This window comes from Suricata suricatta, chromosome 10, assembly GCF_006229205.1.
Source record: "Suricata suricatta isolate VVHF042 chromosome 10, meerkat_22Aug2017_6uvM2_HiC, whole genome shotgun sequence".
Lineage (NCBI taxonomy): Eukaryota > Metazoa > Chordata > Mammalia > Carnivora > Herpestidae > Suricata > Suricata suricatta.
Genome location: NC_043709.1, coordinates 3,504,459 through 3,528,684, shown reverse-complemented (window position 1 = coordinate 3,528,684; position 24,226 = coordinate 3,504,459). Strand labels below are relative to the sequence as shown.

Genomic DNA, 24,226 nt, shown 5'->3' with positions numbered 1-24,226 from the left:
CCAGGGGAGTGTCGGCTGTGAGCTTTTCCCGTCGTGTGTGAGACAGTAGTACGTTATTATGTAATATTATTTGTAGACAGACCGCAGCCGGTTACAGATGCGTGCCCGAGACCCCAGAGGGCGGGCGAGTGCAGGAAGCGGCCCGTGGCTGGCGAAGGCCGGCGCAGAGACGGCGGACTCGCACGGGGCCCCTGGGCCGCGGGAGGCCTGGCCTCGCGGTGTCGGTGGCGGCGCGGGCCCGGTGTGGCCTGCTGCGTGCTCGTCCCGGCTCAGCGGGGCCGGGCGCAGGAGGGAGGGGAGCAGAGCTCCAGACGGGAGGGGGGAGGGCAGTGGGCCCATCTTAGGGGCTCCTCTCAGGATTTGCGCTGGGTCCCAGAGGCTGGCTCCGCGGGTGCGCTTGGCCTCGGCGCGGGTCGGACTCACCGGAAGAGTGTGTCTGAGGCTCGGCCGCCCGGGCGTCACTCTCTGAGATTAGGACATACCTGTTCTCAGGTTGGGGCCACAGGGTCAGTGCTGTTGGACACCTCCCAGGACGTGGAGCCAGGGCGTGAGCCGCCGGCCTGGCCTTGCGCTCGGAGTTCCCGAGAAAGTGTGTCTGCAGAGTGCAGGCCCCGGGCCGGCCTGAGCCCCTTGAGGAGCACCGTGGCTTGTCCCGACGCGCCCGTGGAGGGCAGCCACGCAGGGCCCAGCGCGAAGCTGCACGGCACACCCGGGCGCGCCGCATCTGCGCATTTCCTGGTTCTAGAAGAGTCCGTCTGGACCAGCTCGTGGCTTGTGGGGGAGCGCCGTGCCCAGCCCTCTCCACGTGTGGGTCATGAGGGAAGCCTTCAGAATCTCGGGACCAGTGGAAACAGTATTATAAGTGTGTTGCCGTTTGTGGTGTCCTGATTGGGTGTGGGACGCCATGCCGAGCCCTTCCTCCTGGGTCTTCACGTGACTCTGTGACATGAGTGTGACCCCCTTGTCACATAACATCAGAGAGCTCCTCAAGCTTCCACGGCTGAAAGGAGGAGCTGGAATTCTCACGTAGTTCTGTCCTCTCGAGAGTGTCCCCCGTCCCCCGGGGGGGTTGGGATGGTAGGCGAGTCCTGCCCACAGGCGGGTGCGTCCAGGTCTCTGGCCGGACGGTCCGCTTCATCCGGCGTCGCCCTTGGGCTCCAACCCCTTCGAGTTGGGCGTCTGCATGTCTGAGGATGGCTGTCTCCGGACGGAGACCTTGTTTGAGTGTCGCCTCACCCGCGCTGGTCATTGGTCCACTTCGGAATGAGGACTAGCAGGTGTCAGTTCTGAGGAGCAGGGCGGTGAACACGTTTTTACCAAACGTCAGAGCACTCGGGTTCTCTGTGTGTCTAGGGAGGAGAGTAGGTGCTGGCTGGTGCTGTGCTCTTGCCCTTCTTTGTGTCCTTGGATTTTTGTACTTACATCTGACGTGAGAGCAGCCGGGGTGGCTGAGGCTGTGTTTCCGGTCCATCCGGTAGATTTCCCCAAAGGAGCGTGCACGGCAGGGCTGGGCCTGCGCGCAGAGCACGCTCTCCAGCGTGGCCGGCCCAGCGGGGAGGGCAGCCAGCGCCTCGGTGAGCCGTGTCCCGCTCCCACTTCATCTCCGGGGCGAAGCGCTCGCTTGTTTAAGCCAGACGTGCTCTCCGGCCGAGATGCGTTACCCTGTGGAAGTGGTGACTGAGCTTGGCCCCCGGGTGGGAACTGCAGCTTGGGACTCGTTTGTTGTGGGCATGGACTCCGTTCCCAGCATGTCGGTGAGAAAACAGACAGCCGCTTGGTTTATGAAGTGTGAACAGGAGAAAACTTGTTAATTCCCTAATCGTTCTCCCCTGCCCCGGACAGAGCACCCCACTCGTAGCCACGGCAGCAGACTGGAGCCTGGTCGTCAGCCACTCCTCCGGAAGGGTGCGCTGAGGTCTGTGTCACAGTGCCGCTGGCGTCCTTGTCATCTGTGCCCTACACTTTCCATGAATCTCTGTAAAATCTGACCTTGGGTCATTTCTTAATGGAGCCGGGAAAGCGTGCCCTCGATTCAGCCACAACTTGCACGTAACCGCGACCTTCAAGGGCTCTTCCTCTCTGCCTTGGGGAAACCGAGGGCAGGTGGCCACAGTGGTCTGCAGGTCTGTGCGTCACGGGCAGGTGGAGAGCCGTCGTCCGTCCCCGGCACATGTATTCACAGAAAGTCCCCGCCTTAACGCGGCTCGACTTACGGACTGTCCAGCTGACAGTGGTGTGGACGTGAGGACACGTCTAATAGAAACTGTGCTTGGAGTTTTGCGTGTGGATCTCTTCTTGGGCTAGCGACGCCTGGCACGCTCCTCTCGCTGAGGCCAGGCGGCGGCCGCGGCTCCCGGTCAGCCTCGCGGTCATGAGGGGCAGCAGCAGCGGCGTGGGCACCGTGTGTACTTGTCGTCCTTGCCGTTTCTCACCTCCTGCACAGCAGCCTACACCGGACACGGCTAACACTTCCGCACCGAGGAGGCTCTGTGGCAGATGATTTTGTCCAGCCGTGGGCTCTTGCGCGTGGGCGAGCACAGTTGAGGTCCGCGGGGCGCAGTGCTGGGGCCCAGTAGGCTGGGGGAGGCAGTGAAGGGCTCCTTGGGACCTGACCCCGGCGTAGGTCAGGGAGGACCTGCAGTTCGCCCGACTCTGGGGTGCTCAGGGCTGCTTGTCCTCGCGTCTAGGCCTTTTTAGTGAACAGCTAGGAAATAGTACTTTTTGGACATTGAAAAGTATATCATGAAATCTTGCTAGTGTTTCTAATTTAAGTGTAGAACTATCTTCTGGATTTCATTCTTCTTTTTTGTGCTGAAAAATCTTAGTTCCTAATAACATTAATGACCCATTTGCTTTAAATTATAGAGGTGCCTGGGTGACTCAGTCGGTTGAGTGTCTGACTTTGGCTCAGGTCAGGATCTCACAGTCTGTGAGTTCGAACCCCACGTCAGGCTCTGTGCTGACAGCTCAGAGCCCAGAGCCTGCTTCAGATTCTGTGTCTCCCTCTCTCTGCCCCTCCCCCTCTCTTGCTCTGTCTCTCTCTCAAAAATAAACATTAAAAAAAATTAAGCTAAGTATATAAATAATAGTCCAGAATAACAATACCAATATGAAGCAGAGAAATCTGAATGCTGTCTTAAGATTTCTGTGTAATTCTCTCTGAGCTTAGGCTGTGTCTCACTAGGGGCGTAAAGTCAAATACTGTTTTAATTCTGTGGTAGTTTTTCTTTGTTTTACATGTCTTCAGATTAATACGTTCCTGTTTTCTATTTTTATAACTTTGTAAATTTAATTTTTCTGCTAAGGCATAATTCACATATTGTGTTCACATGTGACATAATGACTCCGTATTTGTGGGTTGTGAAATAATCAGAGTAAGTCTAGTTAACATCCGTTATAAATTTAATTGTAGAAAATTTTATAAAACATGTACAGGATCCCAAAGTCAGAGTGGAATCACCAAGCACGTTCACAGAGATCTGTCCCCCGTTCCTGCTGCTTCTGCCTCCTCCTCTTCTCATTCTCTGTGGATGACCATTATTAGTTTTTTATTTTACCCTTTCTCGTGTCTTTCGGGAACTCTAGGAAAATGTCTTGTGACGCAGAAGGTGCGCCGCGCCGAGAAGTCCGTCTGCACTTTGCGGTCCTCCCCGCTGGTCCCGGGGAGCCCTCCGCGCGGCCGTGTCCCCTCGCTTTCCCAGCTGCGAGGAGTCTTCTGCGCCTGCGCTGTGGCGCACCCCGCCAGCCTGTGCCGTTCCCAGGGTCTTTGTCTTTACAGACTGTGCTGAGCACAGCGTCGTTAGCTCTCAGAGACATGCAAATCAGAACGGCAGCCACAGGCCACTTCCCACCCACGGGCGGTTTACAGGCAGAGCACGGGCACTGACAAGCACGGGAGGAACGTGCGCCAGTAGGAACCTTCGTCCGTGCTGGTGGAACAGAAGATGCACAGCACGTCGGAACGCACTCGGGAGCTCCTCCAGGCGTTTCCAAGACCAGGCAGGCCCCCCTCGCGGTGTGCAGCCCGGAGAACTGGGTGTTCGTGGCCCCTTGAAAACACGCACACAGATGATCCCAGCAGCACGGCCACAGTGACCAGGAAGGTGAAGCCACTCAAACGCCTGTCCACGAGCAGATGAACGGATAAATGAAACACGGTCTCTCCAGACAGTGGAGTATCACTTGGCCGTAAAAAGGACTGCAGTGCTGATACATGCTTCAGACACGGACGGACCTTGAAGGCATCGTGCTAACGGAAGAAAAGGCCACACATGGAATGACTCCATTTATCCAAAACGTTCAGAGTAGGCGAACCCGGAGGAAGAAAGGAGATGGATCAGTGGTTGCTGAGGGCTGGGCGTGAGGAGTGACTGCTGGGTGCGGGCTTCCTGGGGTGATGCAGATGTCCTAAAATCGGAGAGTGGATTGGCACTAAGACTGAAATCCACTGAAGGGCGGGTGCCTGGGCGGCTTGGTCAGTGGAGTGTCCCAACTCTTGATTTCGGCCTGGGTCCCGATCCCGGGGTCACAGGATCGGGCACCGTGTCAGGCTCCACGCTCGTGCTTGAGAGTCTCTCTCTCTCTCTCCCTCTGTCCCTTTCCCCTCCCTCTCTCTCAAATAAAAAAATAAAACCCACTGAACTGTGTCCTTTCAAGGTGAGCATTGTTGTACGTGAATCGTGTCTCATGAAGCGGTGCTGCTGTGGATGACGTCGTCCTGGGACGGCCGGGGGGGGGGTGGCGGCTGGGTCAGCGATGGGGACACGCGTGACCCTGCTGCACCCGGTGCAGCCACGCCACAGGCATCACACTGTCTGGCGCCCGTGTCCCCGCCGCCCGCCCGTCTGCCACGCTGACGGTGAGAAGCGGCGTCTCCGTGTGGGAACAGTTCGCGAGGTTGAGCGTCGTCTGACGTCTCCGTGTCCGGCTGCGTTTCTTTCTTTCTGAGCCCGACACAGGACTTGAACCCACAACCCGGAGACGATGACCGGAGCCCTAATCAAGAATCAGACCCTCAACTCACTGGGCCGCCCAGGCGCCTCCTCTTTATGTATTTGCCTTTTAGAAAACTGTAGTCAGAGTTTGACCACCTTTTTTTCCCAATTGCTTCTGGATTTTGAGTCATGGTTTGAAGAGTCTTTCCTGCTCCTCGTGGAGGAAAACGACCCGCTTCCTGGTGCTGTTGGGCCGCACCACACGCAGACCCGTTCGGGGTTAGCCTGGCGAGCCGTGCTGGGGAGGGCGCCCCTTTCTCCTCCTTTCCACGGCCTATCCAGTCGCCCAGCACTTTTAAGAAAGGGTGAAAAGAAAAATGTTGTATCCCTCTCTGTTTATGTGTCTGTTTTTAAGTATTTCTGGGTTGGTGTAGGTGTTTCAGATACCGGTGGCCCCGGTTCTCCGGAAGTAGAGCTTCCCGTGGAGGCCCATAAGCCAAAACAGCTGAAAGCAAAGAAACAATAACCCTTAATTAAACGGGAAAATATCTGAGCATTTTCCATCCCAAAAAATAACCTACCGCATCCTCCCAAGTAACACATAAAACCTAAAACGGCACTAGTGTGTCATGAAAGCAGGAATAGTTTGCTAACTCCACAGTCTGCATAGAGCGGACATAGCGTATATGCAGTGCAGCTTAGCTTCCCAGAGTCAGGAAGGCCTGAGCCCCCAGGAGGCCACCAGGCACTGGGGTTGGGTGCCGGGCCGAGTCATCGGAGGTTGGGGTGCGGCAGGTGCAGGGGACTGGGCTGCAGCGGAGGGAGGGGGGTGGCCTTCCGTCAACTAACGTCTCCTCATCTGGGTCCGTGAAGGCAGCCAGGTCACTGACGTCTCCCCGCCCCTCCATGCCTGCTGCCTCCACGTCAGAGGTCAGGTTTACTCGTCCGCTGTGGCCGACGTGGCAGAGGCTCGAGATGCAGCCGTGTGCCTGACAGCGGCGAGGGGAGGTAAAGAGCAGAGGCGGGCCCGTTGCGGGGTATAAACCGGCCTCCTCCTGTGTCTGCAGGTGAACGAGCTGGACGGCATCCCCCTGCTCCTGGACAGCTGCAGCCTCGACGACAAGAACCCCTGTATCCTTGCACGCGGTGCCGCCGGCGTCCCTGTGCGGTCAGGCCTCCGGGAACCCTGCCCGCGCCCCCGGCTCTGGCGGGCTTTCCTGGGGCCTGGGCCTCAGCCCTGAGCCGCGGTCTCCGAGCCGGGACGCCGGGCTGCTGTCGCGCCGTCGGTGCCGCATAGCAGTGACCGGTCAAGGTGAGTAGGACCGTCTGAAGCGGCAGCGGACGCCCAAGCCCTCTAAACTCTGGGGGGGACCGCCCCTCACGGCCCCTGCGTGTGCCGCCTGTCACCGACGTCACCTTTCCAAGGTGAGTGTTCCTTGGAGTAAATGTGACGGATTTTGCTTTTCTGAGAATTTTCTGCTCTAGAGATTCTAAGAGTCCAGTCCGTTGCGAGGACCCATTTTACCAATGGTTTGGTGACCAAGAGACAGGAGGGGCCCCCAGGGGCCCCGGGAATAGGGAGAAACACTTCCGTGGCACCAAGTGCCTGTTTTTGTCGCATTCTGGCCTGTGACCCCCTGTTACCGACGCTGGGGGTCCCGGTTCCTGCCCTCGGCTGACCCTCCTGGTTGTAGGGGTGTTCTTCGGGGAACCCCGCGACTTCCTCCACTTCACCCAGAGGTGGCGCTGTGGGAGGCTGTCCTGGGACCCCGAGCAGAGCCGGAAGCGGGGGGCAGGCTGGTTAGGTTTGAGCCGGACTCCGTCCAGCGCGACGCCTTGGCCGCGGCGTGCCCCGCCTGCCCTTGGCACGTGCCGGGGTGGGGGTGGGGGGCTGGCGAGGAAGGACGTGGCGCGTGTAAGCCCACGGGGGACAGCACAGGGCTCAGGAGGCGGGCGAGGAGGGGCGTTTAAGGAGCACCCTCACTGAGATTTCTGTCACGAAGACAGAAGGAGCTGATAAAAATCATGTGTGTGACGTGAGCGGAGGGAGGAGCGCTCATCCTTGTGCCCGCAGCACTGTCACCGCTGATTCGCAGCAGAAGAGTCGGGTCTCTGAGGGCACGACCGGTGACACGCGGGGTCAGGAAAAGCCAGCCAGCCTCGGGAGACGCGTCCCCGAGGTGGAACGGAGTTGGCTCGCTGCACTGTTATCATCCGCCGCGGCAGGCGCTGCCCCTCACAGGGTTAGGGGGTTCCGCCCCCGGAGAAGAAAGGGGGAGGAAAGCTGGGGTCACAGGAAACCAGGAGAAGGTCACTCAGGTGCGGGGGCAGCAGTGGTGCGTTTCCTGATGACAGGATTTACGATGAGAAAAGAGATTGACCCGCAGTGTCCTGAGCCTTGAATCGGCTCCCGGTGCGGAGGGGCTGTGTCCCCGGTCTCTGCTCTGACAGCGAGCAGGGAGCAGACCGGCCCCCGCACCCCGCGCTGTGGCTGGACAGTGTGGGGTCCGCACGCACGCGGCCGCTCCCGCATCCTCCGGGCCGGTTCCTCTGTTCACTCACTCCTTTCTGGAAACTCTCGCTGAATCCCTGCTGCGTGTTCACGCACGTTAGCGCGGCACACACCGTCCTCTCCGCCACCCCCGTTTTGTAGGTGACGGGACACAGTGAGGGGACTCAGAGCCTCGTCCTGCGGGTCAGACCCAGAGTGCGAGTGCGGTGTGTGCCCAGGCCCAGCCATCTTCCTGTCCCGCCTGCCTGTGAGTCACAGGGAGGGGACAGAACTCATGCAGGGAAACCACAGGGACCTTCATGTGGCAGAGAAATTACTCAGCATTCTAAACGGAGAAAATGTCCATGGATAATCTGTACAGATGACTGGCCTCTTTACCATGATAATTAATGGAGAATCGCAAGATCCCAGAAAGAATACTCCTTTGTCGAGAAAAGTCAAAATCTCACATAGTTTAGTATGACACATATTCATTCAGTCTTTGGAGTTTTATTTATTAAAGCCAACCGTAGTGTAAAGGCCTATACAGTATGCATAAGATAGGAGATGCTACACGCTGAAATGTCAGAGCAAGAGGGGGCATGATGGTTGAATGGCCAGAAATGAAGAAGCATTAGAGCCTAGGGAGTCAGTGTTTAGATGGGAGCCGTACCTCTGAGCCTGGGGTTCCTGGCAGCCAGAGCGAAGAGGACGTGATCCAGATTCCAGAATAAAACCGCAGCGGTGCCCTCCGTGCTGTCCCCCGGCCCTGGCTCACCGGCAGGCTTTCCAGAGAATTCTCTAGTTACCCCGACTTGGCCTCCTTAGCCCCCACCCAGTTTAGGTGGTTTCCTTTCTTATATTTTCTTTTCATCAAAACAGTACATCTGTTTTTTATGCCAGAAGGTAGCACGTGAGGTCTCCGGCTCCGCTGTCCACACTCTCGATTCGCTCTCCGCCCTTTGTTCTGCTAGTTGCTCTGCGCCTACATCCCACGCTTTGCTGCTGGTCCTTGATGTGTGTATCAGATGCTGATAAATCTTGATTACGACATGGAGATTCACTCTTGGATAAACCCCCCTCCCCTCCTCCCTCCTTCCTGTTACTATAGTTAAGACTACAGATCTCGCTCACTGTTGCCTGCGTAACTAACAAGGCAGAACGTCTTCTAACATGTTTGTTTGCCATTTGGATTGCGTGCGTGCGTGCGCCCATGTGTGTCGGTGGACATCAAATGTGCTTGATCAGATCTCTTGACTGTTTTTTCATTGGGTTTTTCCATCATAATTTCTTTGTAAGAGATTTTTTTATATTCTAAGTAGAAGTTCTTAGTCAACTACATGGTTGCTGGTGTTTTCTTTCTCCCATTGTGTGACTTATCTTGTCATTCTCTTTATGGTTTATTTTAATTAACAGGAGTTATTATCAGTTCATCAAATTTATCACTTTTCCTTGATGGCTAGTTCTTTGGGCGTGTATCTTGTTGAAGAAATATTTTCCAACTCTGAGCTCGTGTTGATCCGCTGTATTATCTCCTGAACACTTGGTTGTTTTACCTTTTCCACTCTGGTCTGTGATTCACTTAGAGTGGATTTTTGTACAGAGAGTGAGTTGGGGTCTCTTTCTGTCTCTGTCCATATGGACACGCAGCTGTCCAGCCCAGGCTGGAGAAGAACATGATTGTCAGCCGTAGTGCTGTCTATCAGGAGTGTCCAAGCGCTGTGGGTCTGTCTCTGGACTCTGTTTTCTTCTCCCTCCGTCTCCTTGTCGGCCCCGCACCAGCGGCGTCGCTCTTGAAGTTCTGCCGCTTTCTAACGCGTCTCGATATTAGTTGGGTCAGTCCTTCCAATGTGTCTTTTCTGTTTAAAAAGTGTTGTGGCTATTTTTGGTCATTTGTGTTTTACGTAAAAGTTTTAGAACCGGCTCGTCAGATTCTACACATTCGTTGCTTAGGTACGCCTCCGTGTACATACACACGTGAGTCAACCCCCAAGATAGCAGCTTAGCCAACAGGTACTTAAATCCACACATACTGAGTTCTTCTTTGAAGTTGCATTGACTGCATTCAGTTTGGTGAGAAGTGACTTCTAACAACACTGGGTCTTCCAGCCCACGGCTACGGCATATCTGTCCATTTGTTTAGGATTCTTAATTTTAGGCTTTTATCCTTTTGTGTGTATTTCTGTAGCTCCATTACATCGATTTGGGTGTAAGTTATTTTTGTTACCGTACATTTAAAGTATTTTCTGAATTCTATCATGGTTTCTTTTTTGACCCCTGGATTATTCAGAAATGCATTTCTTAATTCTAAACAAATTTAAATTTTCTGGTTCTCTTTTGGAGCTTTATTTCTAGCATAAATGTGTTGTGATCAAAGAGCTCATACTTTTCCGTCTTGTGAAATTTATTGAGACTTGCGTAATGACCCGGGAGACGGTACTTATTTTGCAGTTGTTCTGTGTGTCCTTGAAAAGCACATTTATTCTCCAGTCGTGGGAAGCAGCGTTTCATCCATGTATATTAGGTGAAATTTGTGAAAGCTTCATATTTTTACTGATATTTTTCTCTACTTTGGTTTGTCAGTTACAGAGAGTCTTAAAATATCCTTCTGAGGGGCGCCTGGGTGGCTCAGTCGGTTAAGCCTCTGACTTCGGCTCAGGTCAGATCTCACGTTCGTGGGTTCGAGCCCCGTGTCAGGCTCTGTGCTGACAGCTAGCTCAGAGCCTGGAGCCTGCTTCCAGTTCTGTGTCCTTCTCTCTCTGCCCTTTCCCCTCTCATGCTCTGTCTCTCTCTGTATCAAAAATAAATAAAACATTAAAAAAAATTTTTTTTAAATATATCCTTCTGTGATTATAGATTTGTCTTATTTCTTCTCTTAGTTACATAAAGAGTAGTTTTCCATTGCAGGTTTTGAGGCAGTTTTATTAGACAGGCCTTGAGGAATATTCCTGTTGTTATTATAAATTGAACCTCTTTATCTCTAAAAATACTTGTTACCTGATATTAATATAGTTCTTCTATCTAACTCGGTTTTGGTTGCTATTTACATGGTAGAACACATTCAACTCTTATATTTTCAACGTCTCTGTTACCAGAGGTACTTCCCGTGAACAGCATGTAGTTGGGTTTTGTCCTTAATCTAGTTTGACAATCTATGTCTTTCACCTGCTGCATTTAGCTCATTTATATTTATTATAATATAAATGCTGACCTATTTATATTGAAGGCCTTCTGTTTGTCCGTACTATTTTATTTTCTTTTTCTCTCTTTCTTGGTTTCTTTTGGGTTATTTTATATTTTAATCAGTTTTTATCTTTTTCTCATTTAAGTGTTCTCTGTTCTTTTGTTTCTATTCTGTACATAGTTTTCTGGGAAAATTACAACAGGCATCCTTAACTGAGGAAAGTCCGCTGACCCCTTTCCCAGATGATACAGGACCATTTGGCACCCCCAACTTACATGCTATTGTTATTGTTACACACTTTCATTCTGTGTTCAAACCCCATAATGTCAGTGTTCATTTAGCTGTGCACATACTTACTACTTTCCCTGCCCTTCACTCTTCGTATCTCTGTTTGTCCACCTGGGATCATCTTCCTTCTGCCTGAGGTCTTTTTAGGATTTCCTTTAAAGTGGGGCCATTGATGGGGTACTAGTTGCGTTTGTTTGAAAATGTCAGCGCCTGATACACCATTTTCTTGGGAAAGCTTCAGGACCTCTGTGTTTTAATTTCCATGTTCATATACTTTGACCTAATTACACCATTTCCCACGTGGCGTCTCCGCCCTCAACTCTGCCTGGTATCCTCCATGCCAGAGTATCTCTGTTTTATCCGTGTCGTTGAATTAGTGAATCGCCCAGCCTTCTGTTGAGATAGTGGAAGGGGATGTATGGGTGCACAGATGTTTTAAATTTGCACACAGGCCTTCCATTTTAATTTTCACCTTTACCTTCCATTAAAGAGGTCCTACTTCAGCTCAGGTCACGATCTCACAGTCTGTGGGTTCGAGCCCCACGTCGGGCTCTGTGCTGACAGCTGGGAGCCTGGAGCTGCTTCGGATTCTGTGTCTGCCTCGCTCTCTGCCCCTCCCCCACTCCTGCTCTGTCTCTCTCTGTCTCAAAAATAAATAAAACATTAAACAAAGAGGCCTGTGTGGCCCCCACGTCTGAGCAGGGCAGGCGGTTTCATCACCTCGCCAGGGGGCTGCGAGAGCCCCTTACGCAGCCATAAGCCAGTGCCCTGTCTCTTCTTTTCTGTCTGCCTTTTACCGTCTGGAATTCTTTTTGTACTTGAGGGCTTGTGTCTTTTTAAAAAATCCAGTGGGTCTTCACAAGGGGGTGTAGATAGGTGAGTGGGCTCCTGAGCCTCACGCTCTGCATGCTGTCGCCCGTCCCCACCGTGCTCCCAGAACCTGGGCCCGTGGTGGTTCTTATCGTGTGAAAACTCATCCAGCACAATTAGTCGCTTGTCCTTAACATACTGCCTCTTTCTTGGCCTTCACGGTCGTGCCTTCTGTAGGTTTTCCGCACGTCTTGCTGGGTCCTTCTTCTCTGGCTCCTTTGTTGCTTCCTCTTCTACACAGCGTTTGAATGCTGGAGCAAAGCTGGACGTGGCGGAGCCCGGAGCGCTCACCTCACCCTGCATCATCTCCCCGAGGAGTCCCACCTTCTCCTCCTTTATTCATTCCGTGTTTGGTGAATGCCCTTCCCATTCCAGATGCTCTCTGGGCCGCAGAATGACAGGGAATCCTGTAGGGAGGCTCTTGCAGTCACCCAGGCGAGAGGTGACGGTGGCTTGGGCCTGTCTGGTCACCATGGAGATGGTAAGACGGAGTTGCACTCTGGGTGCTCTCGTTCCTTTAGACACCCCTTCGCCTGTGGCTCCCAGACTCCGTCCACAGACAGGACCCTCATGTGCTGTGTGTCTTCCTGATATTCCAAACCCAGCACGTCCAAAGTCGAACCATTAATATCTCCACAAAACTGCTGCCCCCGTTCCCCGTAATTGGGAGAATGTCTCCACCCATCCAGTCGCTGAGGTGGAGATCCGGGAGCCCCTCGTGCTGCTGGTTGGTTCTCACTCCCCTGCCACTGCCGTGTCACCGCGTCTTACGGATTCTGTGTCTGAAACACGTCCCAAGTCCGCCCGCCTCCCTCCGTCTGCAGGGCCGCCATCGCGCTCGCTCTCTCCTCGCTCCGGCCTGGGTCAGTGGTGGCCCCCGGACTCCCATTCCCCTCCTGCCCTCGGGGTGTCCATTCAGGGAGGTCTCCTCAACCCAAAATAGGGTCCGTCCTGTCTGCCTCTTGACGTTTCCTGCCCCCTCACCACCTGTCACAGACGCGCCCCGTTGACAGCACCCCCAGGACTGCCCGTCGTGCTTAGAACGACCCGGAGTCTCCAGCACACGCTGAGAGGCCCCGTGTGGTCGCACCCCTACCTCCTCTTCCAGTTTTATCCGGAGCTGTCCTCGCACCCCCACCCCCACCCCCACCCCCACCCTCTCCTGTTGTTTCTCACATGCAGCTCGTGGTCCCTCGGGCCGCGTCGCCTGCGCTGGCCTCTCCCCTGGGCCCGCCTTCCCCGTGCTGGGTGCCCCGCTCCCTGGGTCCCCTCCTCAGCCAGGTGCCGTGGGAGCCCCGCTGGGCCCTGGTCGCCCCTCGTGCAGCCTGCCCTGGCGGCTCGTCACCGGGGGCCATGAGGGGCCTGTGAGTTTCATCTCCGTCATCCTCCAGGCCCTGTTCTGTGACGGCTGTGGCCAGTTTTTTCTTTCCCTGTTTGTCACCCCAATATAATCTGCCACCGTCTGGCACATAGTCAGTGTCCAGTGAGGACTTCTCAGACACAGACGTGTGGGTAGAACAGGGAACACAGAGCAGCCTGGTGAGAGGTGTGTGTGCTGGGCATAGGGGTGGAGGCAACACAAGAGGAACTTTCCCGTGGTTCTAGATTCTTCTGTGAATGAAGTGAGCTCTGCTCACAGTGATAGTATTTTAGGTTTATTTTGTTGAACCCCTTCTCATAATTAACACCGACCAAGTTCTTACTGAACTTTAGTTTCAGTATTTTGTGTTAAAAAGATTTTTGGGCATGTCTTGAGGAGGAGTTGTGCCGATGTCAAGTATCACTTAATAAAAATCTCTCCGTTCTCTGATCCCTCTGGGTCACCCGGCCGTGTGCCTATGTTTAACCAGACCCCGTGGGATGGGGGTAAGGCCTTGTGGTGTCTGTGGGGTGCTGTCCTCGGTCCCCATAGGAGTTCCGTGCTGGGGGGGCCCTGTGAGATGTCCGCTTTCGTGGCCGCCCTCGGGGCTTGGGGACTTCAGGCTGGCCTTCCTGTCCGAGCAAAGGAGGGCTCCAGGCTCCCGGCCCCGCCCCAGGCTAGGAACGGAGGGCCCCGGCTCCATTTCTTGGAGGCGGATTCTCGAGGCCAGCAGGGATTTCCAGTCTCCGGGAAGAGTCAGCCTGTCGAGGGGCGCTTCGCCGTGAAGACCTGTGTTCCCCGCCCCCCCCCGCCCCCCGCAGCTGCTCTGGGGGCACGAGCCCAGCCCAGGCCCAGCTGTCCCCTCGCCACTCGCTTGTGGGTCACCCACAGTCATGACACGGCCGTCGGAAAATTCCAGCCCCACCGCCAGAGTCCGTCCCTTGTTTGTCAGTTTATTGCGGCAAGTGGGGTTTTCTGTTGTCACTGCTTCCAGATAGAAACCACTGAGCTTTATTTGAAATGTTTTTCTTTTATTCTTTTTTGATCTGTGTTTTCATCAGCCGTCCTTGATGTGGGTCGTTTTGTTTTGTTTTGTTTTTATTGGAGGCCGAGAGGACAGGCATAGTGAGGCCAAACGGGAATTTTTTTCTGTTCTTTTCTCTCTTTTTTCCCTTCATCTCCCTTCCTCCCTCTCTCTCTCTCTCTAGCACTAAAACACCTCATTTGTAAGTTGTCCTTGCGTACAGAAATGTGGCAAGTAGTTTACAGGAATATTAAGCAGACCCTGTTTTCCCCTGGGACCTAACCTGTGGCGAGGAAGTGTGGCGCGGGGCAGGGGCGGCAGCCCCAGGGCCAGACACGCCCACCCCCACCCTCCGCACCCCTCCTGGCGCGTAAGCACGCGCTCACCCTCTGGGGGCTTAGGCCCCGCCCTCGCAGGGCCGCTGCGGGTGTGAGAAGTCGTCCTGTTTGTGAAGTGCCTCGCACGGAGTTTTTCAACAAATGGACGTTCAGTACCTCTTCGAGCAGCTGTTAGGAGAGAGGTGAGTTTGCACCTGAATCCGTGGAAAGGCTCAGATCATAATGCTGATAAAAATCATATCTGAGAACAGAGTAGAAAATACAAAAGCAGGTTCCCAGCTACGCAGCAAAGGCCCCTCCGCAGCCCGTCAAGGTTGGCCTTTTCCTTAAACAGTGCTAGACTCGTTCAGTGTCCCTGATGGAGAATGAAAACAACTAACTCCTCACCTTGTACTGTTCACAAACGTTAATTCAGATCTCAGACCCCTGTGTGAGAGGCAAAATAGGAGTTCCCGGAGAGATCGTAGGAGAGCATGGCTGTGAGTTGGGGAAAGGCAAGTATTTCTTAAATTTTTTTATTTTAACATTTATCTTTGAGAGACAGAGTGTGAACAGGGGAGGGGCAGAGAGAGAGGGAGACACAGAATCCAATGCAGACTCCAGGCTCTGAGCTGTCAGCACAGAGCCCAATGTGGGGCTTGAACCCATGAGCCGTGAGATCATGACCTGAGCCAAAGTCAGATGCTTAACCGACGGAGACCCCCAGGCACCCCAAATATTTCTTAAACAAGTCATGAAAATGGTAACCCAGAACCACTTGCTACAAGAGAAGGACTCTGGAAAGATGTTTGCGCTCTGTGGATCTCACGAAGGACTCCTATACGTAACCTACAAAAGGGAGTTGATGTTTTGCAAAGGGACAGAAGTGGGGCACTGGGTGACTCAGTGGGTTAAGCCTCCGACCTCGGCTCAGATCATGATCTCATGGTACATGGGTTCGAGCCCTGCATGGGGCTCTGTGCTGACAGCGCAGAGCCTGCCTGGGATTCTCTCTCGGGCTCTCTCTCTCTCTGCTCATCCTCCGGTTGTGCTCTCTCTCTCAAAATAAATAAACTTTAAAATATATATATATTTTAAAAAATGGACAGGAGACTCAGGGCGTTTCAGAAAAGTGGAAATCCAGATGGCCTGTGCACCTGTGGACGGAGCTCAGCGGCCTTAGTCATCCGGGAGGTTCAGCTCTAAGCCACAGGGAGACCCTGGCCGGAGTGGCTAGTGCAGAGGGCTGGCAGCATCATGTGAGCGCGGGGGTGGGGGCAGCCGGGACTCTGACTCTGCTGCTGGAGATGTCAACTGGAGTCATCCCTTTGGAGACCGTTTTGGCCGTGCCTCCTAGCACCGAGCACCCCCCACCCACATGCGGGGCCACAGTGCCCTCTGGGTCTGCTCCCCACACCCAGATGTGCAGGAGCCCTCCCGCAGAGCTGTGTAGACCAGTCCCAAGGTGGGGGCACCCAGCACTCCCCAGGAGTGGAAGGGATGCCTCAGCGGTGGTCTGTGCCTACCAGCTGTGGAGGTGGGGGGGTGGGTGTTTCTAGGGGAGGGGCTCGCAGGGGCCCAGGGTCGGGTGCTGGGCATGCTCTTCATCTTGATCTAGACGGAGTTCCGGGGACACATTCGCACGAGGAGATGTGCCCTCAGACGCGCCTGCACGTTCTTGCACCACACCCAAGTTCCTTAAATCCTCTGTTGGGTTCGCCCGAGCCCACGTGTCCTGTTCGAGCCCCTCCCACGCGTCCCCCGGGCTGTTTTCGTCAGGAGCTGTTGTTTCCCTTTTCCAGCCGAGAACACCAAAGCTTGGGGAAGGGTTCCCTGACGCCCGCGGGTCCAGATCCACGTGGCAGAGGGGAGGGAGGCGTGTCTGACTGCAAGGCCTGTGCGTTGTCGGATTTCAGGGGCCTCGACGCGCACCTGCGTGCCTCACTTCCGCGCGGCGTCCCTTCGGCGCACTTCCTTCGGCACGTGGTCCCGCCTGCGCGCTACTGTGACCTTGGGTGACCAAGATGCACCCCTGCATCCTGGGTTGCACCCCTCCCGCTGCCCCTCCCCCCTCCTCTAGAACCTTAGTCCTGGGTGACTTACTCTTGGGACTCTTCTGTGACGTCCGGGGACCGAGCAGAGCACACGAGCGCGTTCTGACGGGTCAGCGGTGGTGCTCGTGGCTTGGTGAGCCCACCACTCCGCCGACCCTGCCACGGAACTGCTGCCTCTAGGAAAACCCACCCAGGGGGTCTGCGTCCACTTTGCTTCTGCAGCCCCAGTGTGCACTCCACAGTGGACCCCGTGGACCCAAGGGAGAGGTACCAGAGTGGGTTCCAAAGCACAGAGGTTTAGTGGTGTCTTTAGTAGCTGTTACGGGAGGGAAGGGCTCCGGAATTCTGTGTCCACTCGTGCGTACGTATATGCACGCGCACGCATGCGTGCACACGGGAACTGCCACACGTGCACACACACACACACATACAGGAGCTGTGCCACGCGCACACAGCAGCTGCCGCACACGCATGCACACACACACAGGAGCTGTGCTGCACATACATGCATACACACACACAGGAGCTGTGCCGCACACGCATGTACACACACACAGGAGCTGTGCCGCACGCGTGCACACACACAGAAGCTGCCACACATGCATGTGCGCATACACACAGCAGCTGCCACACACGCATGCACGCACACAGCAGCTGTGCCGCACACACATGTACACACACACAGGAGCTGTGCCGCACATGCATGTACACACACGGGCTGTGCTGCACACGCATGTACACACACAGGAGCTGTGCCGCACACGCATGTACACACACAGGGGCTGTGCCACACACACACAGGAGCTGTGCCGCACACGCATGTACACACACAGCAGCTGTGCCGCACACACATGTACACACACACACACAGGAGCTGTGCCACACACACAGGGGCTGTGCCGCACACGCACGTACACACACACACAGGAGCTGTGCCGCACTGCACACACACAGCAGCTGCCGCACACGCATGCAGACACACACACACACACAGGAGCTGTGCCACACAAGGCTCTCTCTAGCAGGACTGTGTGGAGTCTTCATTCTCATGCAGTTAGAAAATTCTGGACTTTAAGGGCCACGTCTTGGAAATGATGGAACTACCTTCCATTCTGTTTTACTTTTTATTTTTTTTTTTATCTTAGAGCGGAGAGTGGCAGAGGGAGGATCTTAAGCAGGTTCCATGCTGAGTGCGGAGCCTGATGCAGGGCTCGATCTCACGACCCTGGCGTCATGACCTGAGCTGAAATCAGGAGTCCGATGCTCAACCAGCTGAGCCGCCTGGGCGCCCCGATTCTGTACTTTCTCTCTGGGGAGTCCAGCTTGTGACTGGCCCAGCCCAGCAGCAGCCAGAGGGAGGCCATTCAGACAAGTGTCTCGAGTCCTTGGGGCGGGCGCAGCTGGCTAGTTTGGTGCGGCTTGTGAAGGTGTATCTGCCACACCAAAGGGGCGCGTCCGCTCTGTTCACACAATGCCGCGTTTCGGCTCTAACACGCTGCCCGCCTCGTGGTAACGCCGGGAGCGGCCAGGAAGCCCTTCTGAGGGACGAGCCGCGTTCTCGTTATTTCTGAGAGCCCGCGGCTGCCTGTTCCTTTCTCGAGCTGATAAGCCCTAGAAACACTCTTAATGCGGTGTCCGTTTAAAAAGATAAACTTTCAGCTTCCCAGGGAATTGATCTGGGTTTTTTAATCTTTGATTGATTCTCTTCCCCCTCACCCAGTGCGCTTGAAGACGTACCACTTCTCCCCGACCGGAGCGGACCAGTGCTCGCACACAGCTCTGCAGGTCGGGGGGCCTCTCCGGGGCCCCGTGTGCCGGTGCCGAGTGTGGGCCGAGGATCGGATAGGCCACTGAGAGTGTCACGCGCGCGCGCACACACACACACACACACACACACACACACATACACACAGATGCATCTAAATGGAACCATTCAAAGCGAAAGAGGAAAGAACGCCTGTTTGTGTAGCTTTTGTGGTGTCCTAGCAACCGGTCCCCGGCCAAGGCCAAGGGCTGGAGGGGTCCCCGCGCCGTAATGAATGAGGCTTTCACGAGTGGGGCCGCTTCCTTGCTCAGGTGTTCTGGTGGACAGACCATCTTAAAGCAAGACTCACCCCCTTGAAGCTGCAGGCCTGCAGACCGCGCCTGCCCAGCCTTTTCACGAGCGTGCACTTTCCTCGCATCTCTGTGGTCGGGCCGGAAGTCACGAGTGTTGCCGGCGCACGGACTCTGCGTCCGGCAGGCTGAGGCGCACACGGCGCTCCTCCCGAGGGCACCCAGACAGGAGGACAGGCGGTGTGCATGCCTCCCTGTCCTCGGGCCTTGTCTCCCTGCACCGCCTCGCTCAGCTGCCCCGTCCCAGAGGTCAGAGTGCATCAGGGTCTGCGGGGTCCGGTTGACTCGGGAGACAAGCGGGATTGCCCGGGGTGCCTGGGGGCTCAGTCCGTTAAGCATCTGGCTTCGGCTCAGGTCATGATCTTGCAGTTTGGGAGTTCAAGCCCCACGTTGGGCTCTGTGCTGACATCTCAGAGCCTGGAACCTGCGTCGGACTCTGTGTCTCCCTCTCGCTCTGACCCTCCCTGCTCATGCTGTCTGTCTGTCTGTCTGTCTCTCTCTCTCTCTCTCTAAAATAAAGATTTAAAAAAAGAGCAAGATTTCTTGAGGTTTATTCTCACACTAAGAAATGGGAGTCTGTCCTTCCTTGTAGTGAGATGCCCAGTGTGGATCATGTGGTCTGCCACCTCCCCCCGCATGGGGACCAGGGCAAGGCCACCATCACACCGGAGGTGGTGTGGACGTGGCCATGGAAGCCGCTTCCTTGGATGGCCCAGCACTGCAGCTGCCTGGCCTTGAGACACAGTGTATTTCTTTTTTTTGTTGTTTTTTTTTTTTTAATGTTGATTTTTTGAGAGAGAGAGAGGGGGAGGAATGACGTGAGCAGGGCAGGGACAGAGAGAGGGACAGAATCTGAAGCAGCTCTAGGCTGCGAACTGTCAGCACAGAGCCCGACACGGGGCTCGAACTTATGATCTGTGAGATCATGACCTGAGCCAAACTCAGACGCTCAACCAGCTGAGCCCCCCAGGCGCCCCGACACAGTGTTCTTAATTTTACTTCTTGATGGTTACTGTTGGTGTTCGTAAGATTGATTTGAAACCGGAAACAAAACGTCATGCAGACGTTTATTGCCATTGATTCTTAACCTGAAGGATCCTGCGTCCTGTGGCTGAGGGTGAGGTGCGGGAGAGGGGCTGTGCGTCGTGGACGGCCCTGCCAGCTGCTTTCTCCTGGCTAGTCTTCACGGGCGCTCTGAGTCTGCCAGCCTCAGAAAGGGCTTTTAAGTTTGAAACGGCACGAAGGATGTATTCTCCTGTCCTTTCTCCTCCGGGGCTTTGCTCACGGCCACTCCGTGAGGCCGACAGACCAGACTGAGAAGAGGGTCTGAGGTTTCCCGCGAACTCCCCTCCCCTACACGCACAGCCTCCCGCAGGGCGGCACACGCACTGCAGGTGGCGAGTCCCTGATGACATGTTGACATGTCACTGTCACCGTGGCCCGCAGTTCCCGTGAGGATTCACTCGCGGTGCGTTTGGACGAGTGTGTAAGGACTTGTGTCCCCCCTCGGAATCCGTGGAGAATCTTCTGTCCTCTGCCTGCTCATCCCTCTCCACAAACATGGATCTTTTTAGTATCTCCGTAGTTAACACCCTTTCTAGAATGGCCTGTATGTGTCGGGATGACACGTAGCCTCTTCGGACCGCCCCTTTCACGTAGCGCCCGCATTTCCGTTTTCTCCGTGACTTCTCGTTTCTCTCCTAGCCCTGGTCATCGCGTTGTCTGGATGGACTGGAGACTCGTTTCTCAAAATCGCTCTAACGTTGTGTTTACACGGTGGTCATTCTGCGCTGTCCCAGCGTCTCTGCAGGGAGCAGCAGGGAGCGGCCATAAAGAGCGGCCCTGTAGGTCTTGACCTTGTGTTTCAGAAAATTGGTACCTCCCATATCGATTTGACTATAAAGAAATGTCTGAGGGCCGCCCGGGTGGCCCCGTCAGTTAAGTGTCTGACTCTTGACTTGGGCTCAGGTCGTGATCCCAGGGTCGTGACACTGAGCCCCGCATCGGGTTTCCGCTGAGCGTGAAGCCTGCTTTTACAATTCCCTCTCCCTCTGCCTCTCTCCCTGCTCACATGCACACGCTTTCTCTCTTTAAAAAAAAAAAAAAAGAAAAAAAAAAGAAAAGAAGAAAGGGACGCCTGAAACATCAGCCTAAACTTGGCGTGTGTGACCGCGTCCGGACGCAGCCCCTGGGGGGGTCCAGAGAGCCTGTCTCTCCACAGAGCCGTCTGTGCGCCTTTTGAAAGCGTATCAGCAAAGTTCACCAGTCACCAGGAGATCCTTTTGTTTGTTTACTTTTAAGCAATCTCTCTGCCCAGCGTCCAGCATGGGGCCCGAACTCATGGCCCAGGATGAAGAGTTGTGTGGTCTGCCCGCCGAGCCGGCCAGTGTCCCCCCAGAACGTCCTTGGAGTGCTTGGCAAGACACCTCCCCTGCGTCCCCGGTGATGGTGTGTGAGCCGTGGGCCACTTGGTGGCACCGCTGTCCCCGAGGGCGAGGTCCGCCTTCCAAAGAGCTGCTGAGTTGAGACCCCACTGGCCACCCGCGTGAAAAGTGCGCAGCCCTGGCGCCTGCTCCGTGCCTAAGCAGTGGTCGTCATCCTAGCAGTACTTCACTGGGCGTGTCTGTTGTACCGTTCTCTGCGTTCCCTTTACTAAGAAGAACAGCGTGGGGCGTGTCGGAGACGTGAGTGAGCGGCTTTGGAATCGCTGCGCTTGCACGCTGGCGCCGCGCAGGCCGCGGGGCTTGTAAACCACTCGGGAGAAGGCTGGCGTCGAGGCTGCGTGCTCCCGGGGCCCCTGAAGGCAGGATTCGGGCCCCAGATGACCTGCGTCCGATGTAGCAGACTTCGGCAGACAGAGGAGGGACCGGTCCGAGCGGGCACATGCCACCGCCACTTCCGCACGGGGAGCCCGTGACCCCCTGGCGCTCGTGACTCGAGGGCGTCATTCTTAGCGGGGAGCGTGGTGCTCTCTATACAACTTTCTAGAACCAACAGATTTAAACAAACACACCCTCCTGGGCGAGTGCGTGAGTCCTGGCGGCCGCGGGAAGGGAGCCGTGGGCTGAGCCTCTGCTCGGAGCCGGGCTGGGAAACCCACGTGCGAGGCCACTTTCGCGACAGGCACCAGTGCGGGGGACGGAGGAGGGCCACACCAGCCAGCAGCACACGCCCCGAGCCTGCTGGTGTCCGGCGACCAACCGCGTGGACTCGGAGGGACTTGGAGGAGACACGGGGCCTGCTTCACGGCGTGAGGAAGGGAGGCCTCCGGGTCCCCCTGGGTGTGGGGACCCACATCACCCCTTCCCTTGGATGCTCGCACAAACCCGGGAAATAGGAAAATAAAGCTCACTTCCAGATATCCCCTTTTCCAAACCCCTCCGTCCTCTGGTCTGAGCCTCCTCTCTGGGGTCGAGGCGAAGCCCTCTTGTCCCCAGGGCGGCAGGGACAGGGTTGAGCCCGGGCCGTGGCAGCCACGGCAGCTGATTTCTTTGAGCTGCCGGGAAAGGCCGTTTGAGGAATGGACAGGCCTTTTCTTCAGGGTTAACTGAGTGCAACTGCAAACAGGCCCCGTGCTGTGCAGCAGCCGCGCGGGCGGACGGCAGCCAGGAGGAGGCAAGCCCGGGGCCGGAGTGCAGCCTGACAGCCGGGACCCCACCCCGCTCTGGGGACCCGCCTTGCGTTTTACAAGAGATTCTTGTCTTCATGTTTGCGTAGTGGCCTAATTTTACCTTCTTGTGGAAGCGCACAGGACGATGGCTCTGTGCAGATAGCGGTCTGTGCTTTCTCGTTGGGACAGGAAAATCCTATTAAAAATCAACCAGTTTTCCCAGCTTTTGAGAGAAACTGGATTATGTCAGAACCAAGGTGACTTCAGTCTGTCTCTCCGAAAGCATGTCTAGAAATTAGCACCGCTCTCCGCCAGGCCTTTCTTCTGTGTGTGGTCGGAAGCGCCAGGAAGTCCGAACCGGTTTCCAGGAAGAAATCAATGCCGAGGCCCGGCCGCCGCCTCCCGCCGTGCTGCTGTGCGGGCCAGGCAGCGTCTGTGACCCACCAGGACCGCGGGACCCCAGGGATTCAGAAGTGGGGGCCGTTAGGGTCCGTGTGTCTTATCCCTACTGTGCGCCCGCCCTTCACCGGCAGCCCAGCCCTCCTGGGGGTTCGAGCCCGTCCGCGTCTTGAAGTGGAACATGCGTCCTAGGACACGGCAGGAGGGTGTGCGTGTGCACCGCTTTTGACAGGCGCTCACACACACCCACGGGTACGAGGTCTGGGTCAGACAGAAGCACGGCCACGCTTTGGCCGGCCGGGTCCCCACCCGACCCCGCCGGACTCCCCCGCAGGCCATCCTGCGCAGTGCGCTCCGCTCAGCCATTTCCAAACCCTCGCGGTTGAACCCTGGCCGGTACATGACCATCTGGAGGGCTCCGGGGGGCCCTCTCACCCGGCACAGTTTCCAGAGCGGGCTTCTGATCCAACTCGTGTGGGGCATGGGTGAGTTTTTTCTTCCCTCAACGGCTAGCGACCCCAGGGCTATAAGAATGTCCTGGGTGCTCGCTAGACGGCTGTCAGAGCTAATTCTTACTTATGGGGCCCAGTAGGGTTCAGATTTTTCATTTTCCCCGGGTGGTTGTGCCGTGGTCCCACTGTGGAGAAGACCTTCCCCCGCCCCCAGTGCTGCGAGGCCGCCTTGTCGTGTGTCACTGTCCCACAGACTGGACTCTGGCTCTCTGTTCTCTGTTCGTAACGCTGACCTCCCACTGTCCCTGCCCGACACAAAACTATCTTAATTACCAGGACGGTGTGGTCGTGATGGCAGGGAGAGCACATTTCAAATGTTAGATGCTTTTCGCACACTCTGTCCTTTTCCCCAGGTCCCCAGGTGCTGGACACAGGTCTGCAGTGTCTCTGTCATCACCGCCTGCCCGCCCTGCCTGTGCGGGCTAAGTCACAGCGGACACTGTTCCCGCCTCCCGGGCGGAGACCCCACGCCTGCTCTCCCCGAGCCTGCGGTCTGGGGGGGCTGTGGCTCGAGGATGGGCACTTGGCTTCCCCAGGAAGGACCGCTGGCCTGGCTTGTCCTCTGTGTCCCCGGGACCTTGTGGCGTGCCCTGGCTGGCTGTGCCACCTGTAGGTGACTGAGTTCCCTGAGGCCAAGTGGCATCTGATTTACCTCGTCTTCGGTCCCCGACGAGGGAGGGCACGTGGTAAGTGCCGGCCTGAGCGGGGCCCCGGCTTCCCAGGCTCTGGACTCATCAGCCCTTCCCCCAGCACTGGCTTACCCCCTTCTCCCTGGCGCCCCCAGCTCGTCCCCCTCCTGGATTCGCACCTCCTGCCCCTCTGCCTGGACTCCCTCGCCCCTGTCTACACTAGCCTGTCCAGCTTCCAGTAGTTACCACACACTTGGGAGAGGCCTTCCATGATCCCAGTTCAAGGATGGCCCCGTTGTTTCATCTTCCGCTGCCCTGTCCTGTTGTGCTGCGAGCATCATGTGGAACCACATGCTGCTTTCCACAGAATGTTCCACGGCGATCAGGACCACCGCCCAGCTTCCTGCGCCGTGAGTGCCTACGGCAGCAGCGACCCTCC

The 24,226-nt window shown here is 56.0% G+C and overlaps 1 protein-coding gene across 1 annotated transcript in view; it reads left to right on the top strand.

Annotated features, from left to right (window-relative positions):
* The window catches only part of ATXN10 (ataxin 10), a 140,515-nt gene that overhangs the window by 103,951 nt on the left and 12,338 nt on the right, over positions 1-24,226 (top strand). Inside the window, exon 11 of the mRNA XM_029954084.1 lies at positions 6,002-6,065. Within this exon, the coding sequence (XP_029809944.1) occupies positions 6,002-6,065 (64 nt within the window). The remainder of the gene's footprint in view (positions 1-6,001; positions 6,066-24,226) is intronic.